Source organism: Tiliqua scincoides, chromosome 7 (genome assembly GCF_035046505.1).
Source record: "Tiliqua scincoides isolate rTilSci1 chromosome 7, rTilSci1.hap2, whole genome shotgun sequence".
Classification (NCBI taxonomy): domain Eukaryota; kingdom Metazoa; phylum Chordata; class Lepidosauria; order Squamata; family Scincidae; genus Tiliqua; species Tiliqua scincoides.
The window spans coordinates 43515035-43531957 of NC_089827.1; the positions used below are offsets into that span (position 1 = coordinate 43515035).

The 16923-nt window shown below is 44.6% G+C and overlaps 1 protein-coding gene across 1 annotated transcript in view; it reads left to right on the top strand.

Annotated features, from left to right (window-relative positions):
• Positions 1-15456, top strand: part of LOC136656851 (sodium- and chloride-dependent GABA transporter 1-like) — a 43230-nt gene extending 27774 nt beyond the window's left edge. Inside the window, exons 11-14 of the mRNA XM_066633227.1 lie at positions 1110-1212; positions 1618-1718; positions 2964-3131; positions 15352-15456. Of these exons, the coding sequence (XP_066489324.1) occupies positions 1110-1212; positions 1618-1718; positions 2964-3131; positions 15352-15456 (477 nt within the window). The remainder of the gene's footprint in view (positions 1-1109; positions 1213-1617; positions 1719-2963; positions 3132-15351) is intronic.
• The last annotated feature ends 1467 nt before the right edge of the window (positions 15457-16923 follow it).

Genomic DNA, 16923 nt, shown 5'->3' on the forward strand with positions numbered 1-16923 from the left:
GCCTGCATTCTTGCATTGCTTAAATCCCACTAACTGTTCTGGTGTTTCATTAGCCTAACTGAGCATAGAATTTCAGCCCAAGTACCAGCCAATTAAAAATCTTTTCCAACCCCTAATATTTCCGTTGTTAACTTCACTGTGAGTTTGGCCATCATAATTCAATACACACCGCTTAGGCTAGGGGTCTAGGGCGGTACTTTCAGCTAAGACTGTATGCTAACCCCTGAACTGGCTCCTGTAGCTGTCCCTTGAACAGCCACTCTGTAAACATTGGCAGAGAATCACGTTCCACTCCATGCCATGAAAAGTTTGCCCTCCTGGTGTCTGCCTGTCGCACCTCTGTTAACGTGGCAGGAGCCATCCAGATAAAGTTCTGTCTGGCCAGTGGAGTTGGCAACCCTGTTCTCCTCACCCTCATCAAATTACAGCTCCAAGTTTATTTGTGAGAAGCCATGACAATTAACTGCCATAAAACCAATGTAATTTGCTGGTGTATATATGCCCACTGTCAAGCTGCTCGTGAGACAGTATTTCAGGGCATTCCATGCTAGGAAAAAGGTGCCTGAGGCGGGGACATGATTGAGATGTACAAAATTATGAAGGAGATGGATAGAGTGAATAGAGGGATGTTCTTTTTTCTCTCACACAATAACAGATCCAGCGGACATCCACTAAAATTGAGCGTTGGGAGAGTTTGAATAGACAAAAGAAAATATTTCTTTACCCAGCATGCAAGTAAGCTGTGGGACTCTTTACCACAGGATGTGGTGATGGCATCTGGCCTAGATGCCTTTAAATGGGAATTGGACAGATTTCTAGAATAAAAATCCATCACAGGTTGCAAGCCATGATGCGTATGTGAAACCTGGTTGTAGAAATAGGGTACTTCAGAAGGCCAGATGCAAGGGAATGGCAGCAAGATGCAGGTATCTTGTTGTGTGTGCTTCCTGGTGAGCCACTGTGAGATACAGAAAGCTGGACTAGATAGGCCTTGGATCTGAACCAGTAGGGCTCTTCTTACGTTCATGCAGAACCCTCTTTTATTAGAACATTGTATCTTCATCGTGTTGTTCTCCCTTATAGTAAGGCTCTGCATTGTGTTCCCTCAGGGTGGTATCTATGTTTTCAAGCTCTTTGATTATTACTCAGCCAGTGGCATCTGCCTCCTCTTTCTGGTCTTCTTTGAGACAATTTCCATTTCCTGGTGTTATGGTAAGTACAAATCACACTTGCTTCTTAGCAAATAGTAGCATCCATGGAATTGAGTTCTCACAGTACTTTGTGCCGGTCCTTCATCTTTGCTCCTCTTGCAGTTAACCAAGCCCCAGAGTAGAAGCAATTGCCTTCTATCTCCTACATTGGATAGGGATGAGGCCAGGGACTTGAGAGAGGTTTTGCTGGGCCACCTGGTATCCAACTTTCCTAATATCCTTTCCTAATATCTCATGCAAGTGGACCATTGTCTTTTGTGTTACACTTTTTCTCATTTTCTTTAACACTTTTCCTTCATACCCCGAATGCTCAATGGCTGTTTCTGACCTGTGTTGGCCAATGGAGGAAAGGGCAGATGCCAGTGCAGATGGTCTGTATCCTGTTAATAGATATTTCTCATTTCAGGTGTGAATAGATTTTATAACAACATAGAAGAGATGATTGGTTATAGGCCTTGTGGTTGGTGGAAGATCTGCTGGACCATCTTTACTCCCCTTGTCTGCTTGGTAAGAATTTAAGGATGTGCAAGCCTAAGAATTGCTTTGCTAAACCAAACCAAACTCACTGATTTCAGTGGTCTGTCTCCAAAACGATGGTTTATCTGTAAGAACTACTAAGAATTGCTGCCATTGTGAAGCTCACGAGTATGATAGAGGGAGCCAGTTCTTTGTCGTATCTCAACAGTTCCCAATGACCCACAATATCCTGCCTCCAAATTCAGGGGTTCCATTTTTGATTATCAAATCTACTAGCCATGGATAAACCTATCCTCCATACATTTGTCTAATGCATGGCAAAAGCCACAGTGGAAGGAGAGTTGAGGAATGTGGTTGTTTTGTGGCTAGCTGCGCAACGGCAGTGGAGAAAGCATGTAGAGAGTTTCCAGATGACGAGTCAGTATCTATCAAAAGGTATGGGCAGTGATCTCACTGCCATGTTTTTGCCCACCATTCCCCTTGGGATGATGCTATATCATCATGTTCAAAAAGATGGTGGCTTCCAGCTGGCAGTAGAAGCACTGCCGATGCTTTTACCAGGAGTAGTGTTACCACTATGAAATAAGGAGTGGCCATGAAATAAGGTAAATCAGTGGCAGCTCTACCCCCCCCATCCTTCCCACCCCAAAATCTGTAAAGAACTTTTGGCTCAGCTCTAAATAAACCTACTTTTGTCCATGCTGATGCTGTTCCCCAGCCTCTACATGGCACTATAACACCAAGCTCTATCAGTTCAGTAACACAAATATGGTATGACCCTGGCATCCGCAAATCTGGCATTTGAGGATTTGACTCACCTCAGCTGCCAGGGTTCCATCACGTGGATGCAGAGTTCCATTACATTTAGTACCATCTAAATGCTGAATGCGGTAAAGTTTCATACCAGTGCATTCCAGGGTGATGCTGGGAGACCTGGAAGCGGGTTTTTAGAGCTATTTTTCACCCCGGAGGCATGGAAACTTCGTGGTTTGGCCTTGCAATGGTAGGGAAACCCAATTTTTGTACCTTTTTTGTATTTAAAAGATTTTTAGAGCCCAATCCTATGCATGCCTACTCAGAAGCAAGTTCTATTATAGTCATGTTACTTACTGAGTTACTTACCAAGTAACTAACCGAGTTACTTCTCGGTAAGTGTGGATAGGATTGCAGCCTTAAACAGGGACCCAGTATCCACGGGAGTTCCGGAACAGAATAGCAAGATCAGATACCAAGATCAGACCTGTACTAATACTTTGTCTCTTTCTGTTTGTCCAGGGGGTTTTCTTCTTCAGCGTGGTTGAAATGGCACCCCTGAGTCTGGGAAAGTATGTTTATCCACCATGGGGTCAAGGTCTTGGCTGGCTCATGGCCCTGTCCTCTATGACCTTGATCCCAGGGTACATGCTGTATTTCTTCTTCACTACCAAAGGGACTATCAGACAGGTAAGAGCTTTTATGTAGCCTTTTGTTTTGTGATAAATGCCCACCTCACTAGTGCAAAAAGTTGCCATTTCGCTTCAGAAGTGTCTCAAATACTACCTAAGAGGGGAAAAACACCCTCGACAGATTCATGTGATGAATTTCTTGCTGGATGGCGAAGCTGTCCCCTGTGCCACCCCAGGGCACAGGACAGCAACATGCCGCCCCCACCTGGAACATACCGCCCTCCCGAAGGGGTACTTACCCAACCTACAAAGCCTTGCACAACACTCCTGGCACTCCGAAAGCCTTCTGAGGCGTCTGGAGTGCCATTAAACAGTACTTTCGGTTTTCCGGCAAACATTCTATTACCAAACGTCCTTACCAAAAAACCTATTTTTCTTACCAAAAACAGTCATAAAAATACAACAACAATTATTACGAGAAAAGAAAATACAGCAAACAGGATACTAGATTTAAAAAGCAATAGAGTATTTTCAGACTCAGGACTCAGCTCAAAGTCTTTGCACAGCAAAATGAGGAGGCTTTTTGCTGTTGCTGTCATTGCCCTGTCAATCATCTGAAGGGCTACCAGCAGATCCCATTCTACCATCTTCACATTCCTGTTCATTAATCAGCTTCTTCAACCAGTTTCTTACCATGTTAGCTCTCAGATGACATCTGTTGATGGTGCAGCTTCACTCTTAGGCCCCACCTTTTCAGATGGGCCTTATGTTTCATTCTCCTCCTCCAGCATCCTTCCTCATCCTCGGAGCTATTCTTTAAGCTGTTTTCTGACTTTGGCAAAGCCCTTCCATTATCCAAGAGAAAGCCCTTCCTTCTTTGGGGATTAAATAGCTCAGGAGGATTGTATGGGATATGAGCGTCTGACCTTTGGGTTACCAGTTATAATCGATTGCAGGCTGTCAGATGACAACATCTTTTTTTAACATCCACTGGGCTTGGGTCATATCATACTCTGAATGCCCCATAGTACAGAATACTAAATGGAAGTTCAGAATAACCAAGGTCAAAAATGAATTAAAGGACACGTGGGATAGGAAAAGCATTGCTCAGGTCATATCTTGCTTAGGTCATAAGCATTGCTCAAAAGTGTGGATTGTAGTCTGCTGGCTACATAATTCCTTGTCCAGTGAATCATAAGAATCATGTTTTTTTGCTTTATGTTTTGTTTTTAAAGGCAACCATCTAGTCTTAATGACTTTGAAATCTCAGCAGCCACAGTGGGACTGGGTAGAGCATCTAGTGGTCAGGGGATTTGAAACTTCAGTGCCTCCATAGCTCTGTGCCTCTCTCTGTAGAGGAAAAAAATTACACACAACAAGATATGTGTGCATCTACTTAATTTCCAGACTGGTCAGGTTATAGATTAGACCTGATCTTGGTACTGCAGATGATTGCCCTGTGGGATCAGAAGGGCCCTGTGGGATTAAACGGGCCCTGTGGGATCAAATCAATGGTGCATTGGGTTAAGCATCCTGTTCTTTTCCCATAGTGGCCAACCACGCACCTCTGGGAGGAAGCCCGCAAGCTGGGCATGAGGACTACATTCTTTCCTTACATAAATATGATGTATTAATTATGGACCTTTAAATCAGTCTTTCCATTTTTAAAATACTGGAATAGTGTTATTGTAATGTCCCAAGATGCCTGGCAAAACATAAAAACCAACCACCACCACCAAAATAAAATGACTAAAAACCAAAAAAGGGGGGAACAGTTAATTAAGAAAAAAATAACCACACGACAATAAAAACTGCAGAGAATTAAAAACAGGTAAACAGCAGGAACAAAACATTGGTAAGCATGCAGAATTGGAAGAGAATGATAAAGGAATGGTCTCTCACTACTCCCCCCCATTCCCACATAGCTAGGGGGTACATGTGTTACTCATAATTAAACATAATAATTCCACTGATAATCTGACTTGAAGAACATCTCAGGGAGATTGCAGGTTTGGGTGACCTTCGCCCATTTGGAGAGAACACCTTGCAACCCACGGGGGCCAATAAAGGTTTGTTTCATTATTTCTTGCTGCCTTCACTGAGCTTTGATGCGCCTCTTTCCCCAGGGAGTAGTGAAATGGGATTCTTGCCTCTCGCACAGACCTCTCCGGTAATTACTGCTAAAATTTAATTTCCAGTGTTTGTAGTCACTCTCCTGAAATCTGATTTGGGATACCTTCATCTTGACACCATCAACTGCGCCCTGTAGAGAGAATAAATGAATACTGTTCTGCTTAACTATGATTTACTTACCACCAGCAGAGAGGAGAGAACCATTTAAAACATCACAGCATCAGTATCCACATAGTCCCTGAGCTACTGCGCCTTGAATTCATCTAGAAGATGGGGGTGGGGAACATCTATGCTGTGCTGGAATCAGGGTCCACATTTCCTCTTTCTTTTTCCAGTCCAGGAAGTGGGGAGAAGGAGGATTGGCAGAAGCAAGCATATGGGGAGAAATGGGTACACACACTGCCTGAAGTGACCACTTCAGTTGGCCCTGGCTGGGATCCAATTTGGGTGTCCTCTTTTCCTCCATGTCAAAGTCAGCTTGATGTTTCCGTCACCAGGGTTTCCTTTGGCTTACATTTGCCTTTATTTAGATTAGACCTCAGTATCAGAGTGTTCTGAGGCTCATATGTTCTGTTGATTTTTCAGGTGGTAACCTTTAACTGGGTTGCTTTTAGGTCTAAGTGGGCTAGCATTTTCTGTCCCTTAAACATTTTTTAAAATAAAAGCACACTGCTCCGTGAGGCATAGGAAACATAGGTGTACAGATGTGCGAGTCAGAGTTCAGGCAGCATCTACAAGCAGTCCTCTAGAGTATTCTGGGAATACTGGAGACCCTCCTTGTTGCCCAGGAGTGTAAGCAGTTGTGACCTGATGTGGTCCTTGAAGAGATTGTTGCAAAGTGGGCTTTTGTAGGACCCTGAAATCTCATGAGATTTCCTGATGAGGCTTTGGCAGAGACAATGGTCTAGAAGAGAGGCACGTCCTGAACCTAGCTAAACCCTACATGCTTCCTAACAGGAGGCAATATGCTTATGTGAGAGTAGGTCAGAGAGAGCATGACTGGAACATCCTTCTGCAGTCAGAGATATCTTGGGAAGAAGGAAATTGGGCAGAGAAGTTCATTTACAAGGTAAGGCAATGGGTTCAGAGAGCCTGAGAAAGATGGAAAATGGACCAAGTGACAGAGAAGGAGTCTGTCTACTCAGAAGATAGGAAAAGGGACTTCTTAAAATACAAAATGGGTGGCATGTTGGGGTTGGAAGTGAACCCTTAATCTGGAATGTACCACAGCCTACTTGTAGACCAAGATAAATGCACAAATCCACACCCAAGTCACACATTAACGCTTATCTATAATAATAATAATAATAATAATAATAATAATAATAATAAATAATGGTATTTATATACCGCCTTTCTTGATCATCAGATTTCTCCTCAGACTTTAATTCAAGGCGGTTTACATAGACAGGCTATACTAAATCCCAATAGGGATTTTTACAATTGAAGAAGGTTCTGTCTTTCAAGAACCACAACATTCCAGATGGATCTTTTATAATCTGGTATCACATTCTGGCCTCCATTTTCTTCCCACACAGGCTGACAGTGGCCAAAGAGCAGGTGGAATAACTCAGCATAACTCAGCTAGGCTTGTCAGCTGCTTCAAGGTCTCGCCGTTCACGGTGCCGGTGGCCTAGAACTAGCGACCTTCGGATGTTATCTTCAGGCAAATGGAGGCCCTAGACCAGACCTCCTCCTCCCTATGTTATCCTTCTTTGTAAGATCATAAGTAAGATCTATGTAAGATCATAATTAGCCAGTGAGGCTTCTGGGAAATTCAAGACAGTGGTAAGAAAGAAGCCCTTTCATTAACAGGATTCTTTTTATGTCCCCTCTTCTCCCAGAACCAAACTAGACATTGCACAAGAGTTTCATGTCGGCCATGGGGATAATTGGGGCCATGATCCAAGGGAAAGTCTAAGCCTTTCCCATGCTACTACAAACCATCCTCCCCACATTAGTCTCATTTGGGAAAACCTATGAGCATAATTTTGTACTCTAAGCTTTTTTCAACTGCAACTTCTAGCAGCTTTGGGAAGTTGTTTGAAGTCTTGCTATGGTCCTGATCCAAATACCTCCCCAGCTGTTGTTTACAAATGTGGGGTGTTCCAGTCATAGCTTTCCCATGTAAATAACTGGTTTGCCTGAGCCACAAACTGACAATGACTGAGCCTAAGATGAGAAGAATGGGGTAGAAAGGGGAAGAGGTGACAGCCGCAAAAGCAGTTTATGGGAGCTCAGGGAAGAAGTCCCTTGGGATCATGGGCAAAACTAGAACAGAAAGGAAGGTATAGCAGGAGGTGGGCTATTGAGGAGAGTGAAAGCAAGACTGAGTTGAACAGCACAGCTGGGGCCTATGCAGGTGTTGGAGTGAAGAGAGAAACTGCAACGATAGTGAGTCAAAGTGGGAACTAAAATGCTTCACAATAGGTTTGTGTTAGGGAGGCAGTTTTGGAGATACCACATAAGGAATAGAAACCAATAGTGCAATCCTATGCATGTCTACATAGAAGTAAGCCCCACTGAGTTGAATGGGACTTACTCCCAGGTAAGTGTGCCAAGCCATATACTATGGTGGGAGGAGGGCTTCAACGTCACTAATTAGCATTGAGAACATTCTTCCTTGGCTCTTAATATACAGGCATGTCCCAGTATGACAGGGGTTCCATTCCAGAACCCCCCACGGTTAACCGAAACCATGGATACTGGTGAATGCCCTTCCCACCCTCTGGGGTCAAGGGGAGCTTTGCTTCCCTCAACTCCAGAAGGTCCTCTGAGCCCAGCAGAGCCCTTGAATGTTCATCTGTGGCCTCTACCAGGCTCAGATGGAGCCTCTCAACGAAAAAGTCACTTCCAATTTTTTTTTTAAAACTGGGAGTGACATTTTAAATGCCTTATAAGGCATTAAAACAGTCACTTCCAGTTTTACAGAAGAACATATGTGGCCTTCACTAGGCTCAGAGGACTTTCCGGGGAGCAAAGCTTGCTTTGGGGGGCCCCCCAGACCTGCTCCACAGATAAGTGAATCCATGGATATGGGATTCGTGGATACAGGTCCCCCCCCCCCCGTAATGAAAGATCCTCCCCATTCAAACACAGAACATTTAGTGACACCATATTGCAAGATAGCTATAGCAACAATGCATGAAGATGGCACGTCTAGCAGTTAGTTAGAAGGTGAGGAGAAATGATTACACTCCGAAAAGGCTTCATTAGGAATTATTTCTTTCAAAAGCAAAAGTGCTTCCTATTCATTTTGCATAATTTTGCCTAGATCAGTGCAAAGATTTTTACTAGAGGGCTGAAGCTAGTTGGTGAGGTCAGGCTGTCTCAGACGATGGGTTTGAATAAGATCCTCTGTGAGGACAATAAATAAGTATGTCTAGAAGAAAGATAGGCAAAGTCCTAGGTTAATCAGGCTTGTGGCCTTTCCAGCAGACTGCCTGGATAATGAAATAAATCTGCTTGATCCTAACAAAGATAGGCTTGAACACAAATCCCCTGGAGAAAAGAAGGAGCTGAGTTTTGCGAGCTCGAGTCAAAATGTATGCTTTCACAAAAGGAAACCCGCCAGCTTGAAGGCTAATGGTGCTAAAATGTAGTGTTTTAAAAATCTTTCACATTTGGAAAGATGGTGCTTTTAAGAGCCTGTTCATTTAGTATTCAACCCCTACTAGGACTGCGCCTGGGGAGAAAAAGCTGGAGCAGACCCCCCAGCTTCAATTTTATAAAGTCAAGGAGATGCTGTGTTCAAATAAACTAGTGGTGATTCCAGACATTCTCACAGGAGAATTTTTGGCTCAGAATTTGGGGCACAATAAAATTTAGGGTACTAATGGAGGTTCTTTTGGAGAGAGAGGCTGATAATTTCTGAGGAATGCTGGGGAGGGGGGAGACTACCTCTCATTTGGTGGCAGTGGTAAGTGTCTGTTCCATGTACGATGTGTTTTAGATTGCCCATTTTTGTGGTGGCACAAGAAGTAGTTTGTCTCAAGGCTCCCACAAGGCATATGGGAGCCATGCACTAGCCATGCACCAGGAATGACACTATGTCCTGATACAGCATCAAGCGCAAGGCTTTTAGGGAGATCTATAGGGGCATTTGAAGGCCAGTAAGTAAGAGAAGCTGCCAAAAGCTGCCACTACAGCCGTTGTCAAAAAAAGGGGCTGCCCAGCCATGAGGCAACTTGATATGGTCATGCACCCTTGGGGGCTGGTGAACACAGATGCCCCCTGTTTGTCCATCCAGACTGCCACTCCACTGAGTGCTCTAATGCTCTTCTGAATTGCTGGGAACATTGGCAGCCAGGGGGGGGAGGGGGAAGCAAAGCTGCCACAGCTCCACATCACTTCTCCCCTCCCTTAGTGCTTGGCAGTTGTATCGCTAGGGTGGTGCGAGCCGCACCGGGTGACACGCAAGAGGGGGGGTGACGCGCACTGGGAGGGTGACATGCTAAAATCGTGGTGGTTAGGAGCAATACCATCTTGCTATATACCGTTGGATGCAGAATTTTGATCAGAATGCAGTGCAAAAAACAGGAGTGAAATATCTGGGAATATAGAAAGGGAGTGAACCTTTCTATCAAAAGTTATTGGCAAAAAACCAGAAAACAAAAAATGCATGGAGCCCAATGGAAAGACAAACCAAGGGGTATTGCGTGTTTACTCATGAGGAGGTGCCTTAGTCCCTCTGAAAGGGCAGGCTCAGAGGAATCCAACAACACCAGAATGGTCCTGATCCAATGAATGTAGCCCCCAAAAAATACCCGAGAAGGAGGTCCCTTCCTCTAAGCTGGCAAATGTATTGAGCCCTATGAAAGCAAAATTAAGCCACATGGTCACATTTACTCGTGAGTAAGCAAACATGCCTTGGCTGCTGGGCAGGTCAGGCAAAGGGAAATGTGAGGCCACCAGAATGGTCCTGATTGGATGCAACTGGAGCTCAACAAATGCTCCAGAAGACAGCCCCCCCCCCTATAAAGAATGAAACAGGCTTGACAGGGTAAGGTGAAATTTTTTTTCTGTTTTAGGCTGCAGTCCTATCCACACTTTCCTGGGAGTAAGCCCCACTGACTATAATGGGACTTACTTTTGAGTAGACAGGCATAGAATTGGGCTCTCAGACTTGCAAAGCCAGGTGGGTCCTGATAGTTATATGCTTGAAATATAAGAACTTAAATTGAACTGGGTGAAAAGCTTACTGATTCTTTTGGGGTGGGGGGTGTTATTGCAGGCAGGCTACTGAGAAAATTCACTTGGTGGAACAGGGCTGGCTTTCCCTTATTTATTGATTTTACTTTAATTTATTTATAATTATTTATTTTAATTTGCTTTATGATGGGTCCTGGACAGATTATCATTCTAAGAAGTAGGTCCCAGTGCTAAAAATTTGAGAACTGCTCCAATAAGGTGTTAGTAAATTGACACCCTGGGGGGAGGTGACACCACTAGTGGCCAAAATCACTCAAATCAGAGTTGGGAGGAATAATACCATCATGTTATATATCAATCAATGTGTAATTTCATGCAGAATGCGATTAAACAAACTACGTTGAAATATCTTTATTCTATCAAAAGATACAGCCAAAAAACCAGTGGGGGCGGGGCAATGGTAGATCACCACGCCCACCACCTAGAGTGTTGCCCCGCCCACTGCAGGGGGTGACGCACTGACCTCCCGCACTGGGTGACGCGAACCCTAGTGACACCACTGGTGCTTGGTGCACCAAGTAGGCAGGTCCTGCTCACCTTCCCTTTATTCTTCTCAGTCTTCTCAGCATGGTTGCCACACTATGAAAAACAATCCTGCAGTTTATTCATGCATTAATTCAGGTGGATTCCTGAGTGGAAAGGATAACTATCCGAAAGGCCAAACTATCCGAAATATAACATGAGAATCACCAAGACACAAGGAAAGCATGTTGCTTAGGCTGGGTTCCAGTTATGCAGTGAAACAGGAAAGATTTTATTTCACCCTAAATCCACTATGTCTATAGGCCTCTTCACAGATTATGTTTTTTGGTGTACTTCTAAGATATTTAAAATTTACTCTTAAAAACGTAAAGTTTGAATGCAGCAAACAGGTATTTGAAAGCTTCTATATCATGCAGGTATGCTCATCAGGGAGCTAAGATAAGCTTCAGATGCTTACTGAGCATACAGTTTGTGGCATACCAGAGTTGAAGTGTGCCTAAGGTACCATTCTTAGGATTGATTAGTATCAGATATCAATTAAGTATATCAAATATCTGGATTGCTAGGTCACCCCATCCTGCAAAGCTTCACAGATGTAGTTAGAACTAAGATAATGGTTAAATTGAAATCTTGATACACATAAGTCAGGTCATTCACCATACTGAAAATATAGTCCTCTTTGCCCTCTTGTAATTATGGATATACAAGTAATTACCTGAACATCAATTGAAAAATAATGGACTGTTTGCAACTTTTGATCCTATAAGTACTGATAATCAATTACCAGGGAGCCATAGAGAGTCTGGCTCTGCCCCAGGTAAGGTCCCACCCGTAACCTGGAAATACGTGTAGCTAGGTCAGGCCAGGAAGACCCAATGGGGTGGTGGTGGAGGAGCTTTGCTGGGACCAGGGAGAATAGCACTGCCTCCTTCTTTCTCCCTGCCTGTTTGAGCCAAGCTTATTGTCCAAATCCTAGCCAACCCTGGTAGAAATTCTTCTTTTGATCCTTCTTGCATATGAAACTGTTCCTGAGTTAATCCATCTAGCTCAGTATTGACTACACCAGCATTCTCAAAGTGTGCTACTAGAGATCCCTCAGGAAGTGTGACTTTGTGATCCCTTCATATAAAGTATTGTGACGTGACTCCCCTATGCCTCCATCTGACAAGTTTGCTTGCCCACTCCTCCCAAGTCAATGAAATTGGGATTCAGCATTGGACTTGTTGCTGCACCACTCCATTCATGCGCTGACACTTTGGGGCTCCCCCAAACTCTGCTCATGCACCAGCAGGACTCCCCAAGACTCCTTTTAGAAGAGTAAAGGGCCCAAAGACTGAAACACTTGAGAACTGCTGGTCTACACTGACAGGCAGTGGCTATCCAGGCTTTCAGACAGGGGTCTTTTCCGGCTCTATCTGCATATTTGAGGGATTGAACCTGGGATCACTGTCAGGCAAAGCAGGAGTTGTAAACCACAGAAGTCTCATTTGGTTCTTTTGTGTGTTTGCTAGCACACATCTCTATACATTGATAAATGTCAACAGGGAACATCAGCAGGAATGAATGATAACGGCCGCCTGACCTGCTTCTCTTGTCATTTCCATTTGGCCTTCACTTTGTCCCTGGATGCACTGATCCTCCTACACAGTGCAGTGGAGAGTTATTTATATACAAAGAAAGCCCATAGTCCATGCCCAGTGTCTCCTTGGCTTTGCTGTCGTGGCAGGGAACAGCAGGTGGCAGCAGGGAGATTGCGTGTGAAGCTGTGGCCTCTCCTCAACCGAGAATCCTGGATTAGTTTGTAACAGAACTGAGGCTTGGAGGGAAATGAGATGTTGATGCAGAATAAAATGGTTCTGACAGACAGGGAAGATTATAGGCCATTTCAGTCCTACTGAGCATAAATGCAGAGGGGGGAAGAATACATCAGTGACAGAAAAGTTGGGCTAAATGTTTCTTAGACCTTATCTAGAAAAATGCATTTCAGCTGCTTCTCATTTCGAGCATAAGGGGGTTTCTGCCTTACAGTGCAATCCTATGCATGTCTATTCAGAGGTGAGTCCCATTGAATTCAATGGGGCTCATTCCCAGAAAAGTGTAGGTAGGATTGACTCCTGATGGCCCAATCCTATCCCTTCCCCCCAACAATGGAGCCACACCACCAGAGCACACGTTGCATCCTGCGGGAGGAGGGAAAATCCCTGAGATCTCTCATCTGGGTAAAGAAACATCTGTAAGCCTCTGAGGTCTGGGGTCTACTCAAACCTGTACCAGCAAAATAGCTGACCCAAGTCCATGTGGACCCAGGGTGGGGGATTGGGTCCAGGAAGGGGTGTTGGATTCAGCAGACACTGCTGCCCTTCCTAGATCAGATCCGCCCTCCTCCCTGCCCTGATCCACTCTCCCCCTGTTCTGCCCCCCCCCAAAATCTGCCTCCCCCACCGGCTTACCAGCCTGCCTGCAGTGTTCCGTCACCATTCATGGGCCTGCTGTCCACTGGTGCTACATGTTGTAGATCAGGGGTGCTCACACTTTTTTGGCTCGAGAGCTACTTTGAAACCCAGCAAGGCCTGAAGACCTACCAGAGTTTTTTTTACAATGTTCACACCATCATAACATATAACATTTATGTGTACAATGTATGTTGGTGTACCTTGAGCCCCACTGAGTATAACAGGACTTCCTCCTGTCTAGACATGCCTAGGATTAGGCTGTGAGGCTGCAATCCTAGCCACACTTACCTGGGAGTAAGCCCCATTGAGTACAATGGGCCTTACTCCCAGCATTTCCTCCCAGAGGCACCTGAAGGGGGGGGTCAGCACTCCACGATCTACTCATTTTCCCTCGCGATCTACCGGTAGATCGCGATCCACCTATTGAGCACCCCTGTTGTAGATTATTTTGTGACTGCTATAAGGCAGTCTCCATTGGTGGAACACTAGTTCCACCAATGAATTGGCCCAAGAAGATTAGGCTGTTAGTCACTTCTGCTGTTATTGTTGCTATTCTCCTTTAAATATTCACAGGCGTGTATCTCACCAATTGTAGATAAAATGTTTAGAAACCATTATGTGCTGGGTTTAAGTATTATTGCATTATTTCACGAATCAGGCAGGGGCTCATTAAAAACTTCATCAAAAATTTATAAAATTCAACTGGCAGACTATCCAAAAGTAGAGTTTTATACCCTTTTAAAACTGTAATTCTGCCTTACTTTTCACCAATAGTTCAGTTCTGTTTTAAAATCTTCATCAATCTTAGGCATACTTAAATTTGATTTTAAAAAATCCTTGAATTTCATCAGATTTTTGAGACTGATAAAGCTTTCTGAAGAAGGAAGTGCAGTATAGTTTACTTCCTCAGTGTTTTTCATAGCAGCCTTGTTCAATTGATCTAAACACACCATAGCAAATTCTTTTACCTTGTTCACCAGCCATTCAGTGGGCCAAAACTTTGTACTTTTGCCTCAAAATTTTCAGTGATTATTTAGGGCCCAATTCTATCCAACATTTTAGCACTGATGCAGCCCGGGGGGGACGGGGGGACCAGTCATGGAAGCCTCCTCAAGGTAAGGGAATGTTTGTTCCCTTACCTCAGGGCTGCATTGCAGCTACATCAGTGCTAGAAAGTTGGATAGGATTGGGCCCCTCATATTTTCCATGAGTCTAATACCTATATAGTTGAATACTGGGAGTCCTATTGACAAGAGACAGGCACATGCGAAAGCTTTTATTTTAAAAATTGGCAACTTTCAGTCTGAGTCCTTAGGTTGTTAAGTCTATAGGTCCTGAGGTTCTCTTTTTTCTCCTATCCTCAAAAGAGTAGTTTCTCCATAGGAAATATTTCCAACTCAGAAAATTTATGGCCATCAGATTTGAGATGCGTTTCAACACATTGATCAAACTTCGTTATGATTACTCATTAGTGATTTTAAACCATTAACCAAGGTTTTTAGTCCCGTCCCGTCCCCCAAAGAACTGGATTTGACATCCAGGGTGCTTGCATTCAATGACATGTGTTATTAGAGCTGCAGGTGATTTTCTACTTAATAAAAAACAGTTTTGCCAATTATTCTGCTTTTGATGGTAACTCTTTCCCTCAACGGTGCAGGTAAATGAAGATGATACAGCACTCGGATTCATAGTGATCCGGTGGCAATGAAGATAGTTATACATAGCTGAATTTTTCAACTTTCTGAGACTTGGGGAATATTTTATTCTAAGCTCAATTTTGGGGGGGGGGAGGCGCCATGACCTCCACACAATCACTTGGTTAAGGCTGTGGTAGAACAGGACAGTAAAAATGGGAATTGGTTGTATGGACAAATGACAACGCAACTCATATGGGTGATTAAAACCCAAAGACCAGCACATACATATCTACTTATGTCTTTTATTCCTGCCAAGATTGATATCCTAATTTTGGGTGATTTTTATTTATTCTTTGGCCAGCGTTTTCAACTGATGACCCAACCTACACAAGACATGCAGGCTCTGCATAATGGACTACAACCAAAGACCTCGCAAAATGGGAGCTTCTCCGAAGCTGCAGTCTAGAGAGAGAAGACAGTCTCCTTTCTGGTCTGCAGACTGATGCCATACCTCCAACTCCCTTTAGTTCTGCTACTATGTACCTCCACCAATCAACACAAGATGGTCCTAATGGCAAAAACTTCTTCATGTCTTCTCAATAACTTCAGATACTATGCAGACCTTCCCAAGGACAAAGTGTGGGATTGTCTTCCTCTGAATCCTTTGCAACTTTGTGTGACCCGTGAAAGAAATGCCACTGCTACAGATTTTCACTTATTGACCAGGAAGGGGTCATATGCATCTTATTCTTCAAACCACCCCCAGCCACCAAGTTTTGGAGGCTCCTTGGGCTAGTTGCCCTCATTGGGTCTCCCCTCCCCTTTATTACTGACCATTTCATAGCCAGCCCACCCTCTCTGGGGTCAATCTACATAATTTTCCAGGAGGGGGCAGGCAAAGTGAGTAGAGACTGTTACTCCTTTTCTCTCCTCATTTGGGCAGTGATGTAGCAGCAACAGCAAGGCAGCTGTCGCTCTGGGGGCTGGGAGGGGGCATCCTGCTTGGATGTGGGCCAACCCCTCATGCCAGCTCTGTCAGCCTCCTCCACAGCCTCCTTTATTCTTTAAAAGCATGTTGGTGTCTCCTTTCTCAATCCCTGGGGGAAGCTCCCAGAGCTGGCCTAAAACTCCTGATGATGGAGGTGGCATGCCAAATGCTTCCCCCCCTTACCAAGTGTTTTGCCAAGCTCTGCCTAGAGAATTATGCCCACTTTCAGCTAATTAGCACCCCTTCTTTCCCCCAAAATGACCCTAGTTCTGCCTTGCAGCACTGCTGGACCCCACCACCAGGGTAGCTCACCTGCTTAACCTGCAAAGGTCCTCCCTCTCCTGCCAGCAGCGCCTCCCACCACTATGGCAGCACTTTGGTCCTCAGCAGGCCTTGAGCATGACAGCCAAACACCAATCTCAGTGTCTCCAGTAGTTTGTTCCAGCAGTTTCCAAGGTCCATTCACCAATCAGTCATCAACAGTTCCAGTAGTCCATTACTCATTAATCCAGTCTCCTCAAGCTTTCTTCCTTCAACTATCCACACCAAACTCTCCCTTCATCAGGTGCTTTTATGCCTGAGGGTCCTATTGCCTTCAAGTGGCTGCAGCTATACAGCACACTCCCCACAGAATGCCCAGGCCTTACCCTTAAAGGGGCCACTGCTGACACCACATCCTATCTCATCAAGGTATCTTGCGCATTTCCATTACGCCAAGTGACATGCCTGCTTCTGCTCTTTCCACTGTCCCAGCTCAGCACGCCTCCTCTTCTCCTCTTCCAATCTGTCCTGCTCTTCCTTGTCCAGTCCAGGGAATGGAAGGAGTAGGAGCAACAACAAAGGTAAATAGGAGGACAGGAATGGGTGTCTCCCCAACCAATCAACTGGTTGGTTCAATTGGCCTCATGGATGGGCTGGACCTGGAATTTCCACATCATTGGGATT